Raw genomic sequence first — 2,068 nt, 5'->3', positions numbered from 1 at the left:
TGGGCCTCTCACCTAAAGCATTAAGCCATTGTTCTCTGAGAGTGAGGCAGAGTTCATTGAGCAGATTTGGCGTTCATCTCATGAATCTGTCCACGACTAGGCCCTGGGCAAAGGCTAACCAAGCTCCAGGGTCAGAATTTTCCAGCAGGGAGAGGTGACTTCTCCACTAGACAGCTTTGTGTCAGTCACTACATTGACCAGCAGGTCACATGGCGAGGGCTCCCACATGAGGGAGCCAAGTTCAAGTTCCCTCTGGTGCTACTTACTATCCGCCAACTTGCTCTATCCCTTGTCCAAGTTCACTGGGGCCAGCGGTTGACTGGGTCCTCTATAAAAGGAGGAGGCGGATGATAATTGATTGCTTTTTCTCAGGAAACTTAAGAGTCACCTCAGTAATAGTTCCATGGTCCCAGTGAACGGGCTTTGATGTCACCTTCGATGTTGTAAGGATGGCTGATGAAAAATGCCACCGGGTGATCAAGACAGGCACAAGAAATGGGGCATTTTCCTTTTACCCCCATTCCCTGCCACCCTTGAGTCCTTTATCCCCTTTCCTCAATCCAGGTTATTCACTCTGGGCTGAAACAGCCCCGAGTGAAGAAGGATCCTTGAGTAAGCAATCAGAAAGCTGAGCGCACATTCTGAGTCTGCCCTGTTAGAGACTTCTGAGCCTTCAGGGTTTGCTCAGAGAATCGGGAACAGAGCCCACCTCGTGATGGGATGGTGACACTCAAAGGGGCACACACAGGAGAAACGATACCACCAGGCCTGGGATGTATGGGACCGAGCGACTACTGGGTCCATCCCCTCCTTCTCCTTCCCTCTCAACCTTGGGTCCCAGAGAGAGTTCCAAGGTCTCGTTCCCGCTTTCACACGTGGATTCGTGAAATGAGGGGCCCAGAAATTACTCCCCGGCAGCGTTCAGGGCAGCACAAAGGAGGGGGGTGGTGTTCTCATTACCCTCGGGCGGCGTTCTCTGCTCACCATGTCACATCACTGAGGACCGAGGGTCCCTGGAGCCGCTGGACTCAGCACATTGCTTCCTCAAGGTCCTTCTTGAGGTGTCCCACGGCCGCGCACTCAAAATCCTGCTTGCTCCTTTCTTGACTCCAGGTTTTGACCCCCACCCACTTCCTCATCACAGTCCCAGTGAGAGGCCTGGCTGGGTACCGGGAGACCAAGGAACAGCGCTGGCGGTACTACACCCTGCAGGGCACCAGGCTCCCCACCCCTGTGCGGAGCCCCGAGGACCTGCAGCAGTGGTTGCAGGTGGAGCAGTTTATGAAGAGCCTGTGGCAGTGGCATGGGGACGATGTGAACATTGAAGGTGACATTGTGCCTGCCAGGGTCCTCCAGGTGTTCCAGAAGCTGGTGGAAAATGCAGTTAGGACCTGTCACCTCCCAGGTGAGTTCATCTAGGAAAGTGTAAGGTACACTTCGGGCATTTCGCGTTTGTTCTCACAACCTCCTGCAGAACAAGCTAGGCCTTGTTACTTGAAACCGGTGCTTTAGACAAGTGATGTGCTCATTGCATTTGTATAATCCCCATCATTTGAACTGGCTATTTTCCCCTGACTGGGCCAGTGGGAAGCATGGAATTCAGACCCAGACCACACCCACAGATTTCACTAGATTTCTGGCTGTGGCACAAGCTGTGAGGTATGCACCCTTTCCAGAAGGGTTACCTTATAAACTTGAATGTGCTTATTTTAAAAAGTAAATTATTCACATGCTTTGTTGGCTAGCGCAAGGCAAGTCCCACACATTCTGACTGACTATAGTTTCCCAGCATGCTGAAATCTGATGTCCCCGAACTATTGACTTGAATCCAAACACAAAATCCAAAACTCATAAAGAAAGAAGTCTGACCACCCCCAAATGTTGAGCTACTGGGCAATGTGGCACATGTGTGTGCCTGCCCACGTGCATGTGTCTGTGTGCACATGTACACATATCCCATCCAGGCATGCGCACACACATCCTTCTCAATCAAGAAAAAGGAAGAGTTGCACACTGGGAAAAGAAACAGCAAAACCAACCAACCAACCCAACCCAACCCAACCCAACC

The 2,068-nt window shown here is 51.6% G+C and overlaps 1 protein-coding gene across 1 annotated transcript in view; it reads left to right on the top strand.

Annotated features, from left to right (window-relative positions):
- Nucleotides 1-2,068, top strand: part of MAB21L3 (mab-21 like 3) — a 22,339-nt gene that overhangs the window by 11,167 nt on the left and 9,104 nt on the right. Inside the window, exon 3 of the mRNA XM_045283701.1 lies at nt 1,114-1,405. Coding sequence (XP_045139636.1) covers nt 1,114-1,405 — 292 coding nt within the window. The remainder of the gene's footprint in view (nt 1-1,113; nt 1,406-2,068) is intronic.

The sequence above is a fragment of the Echinops telfairi genome, unplaced genomic scaffold (assembly GCF_000313985.2).
Source record: "Echinops telfairi isolate 266 unplaced genomic scaffold, ASM31398v2 ScPeMD7_7466;HRSCAF=8504, whole genome shotgun sequence".
Taxonomy (NCBI): Eukaryota; Metazoa; Chordata; class Mammalia; order Afrosoricida; family Tenrecidae; genus Echinops; species Echinops telfairi.
This window is presented reverse-complemented; position numbering and strand designations above follow the sequence as displayed.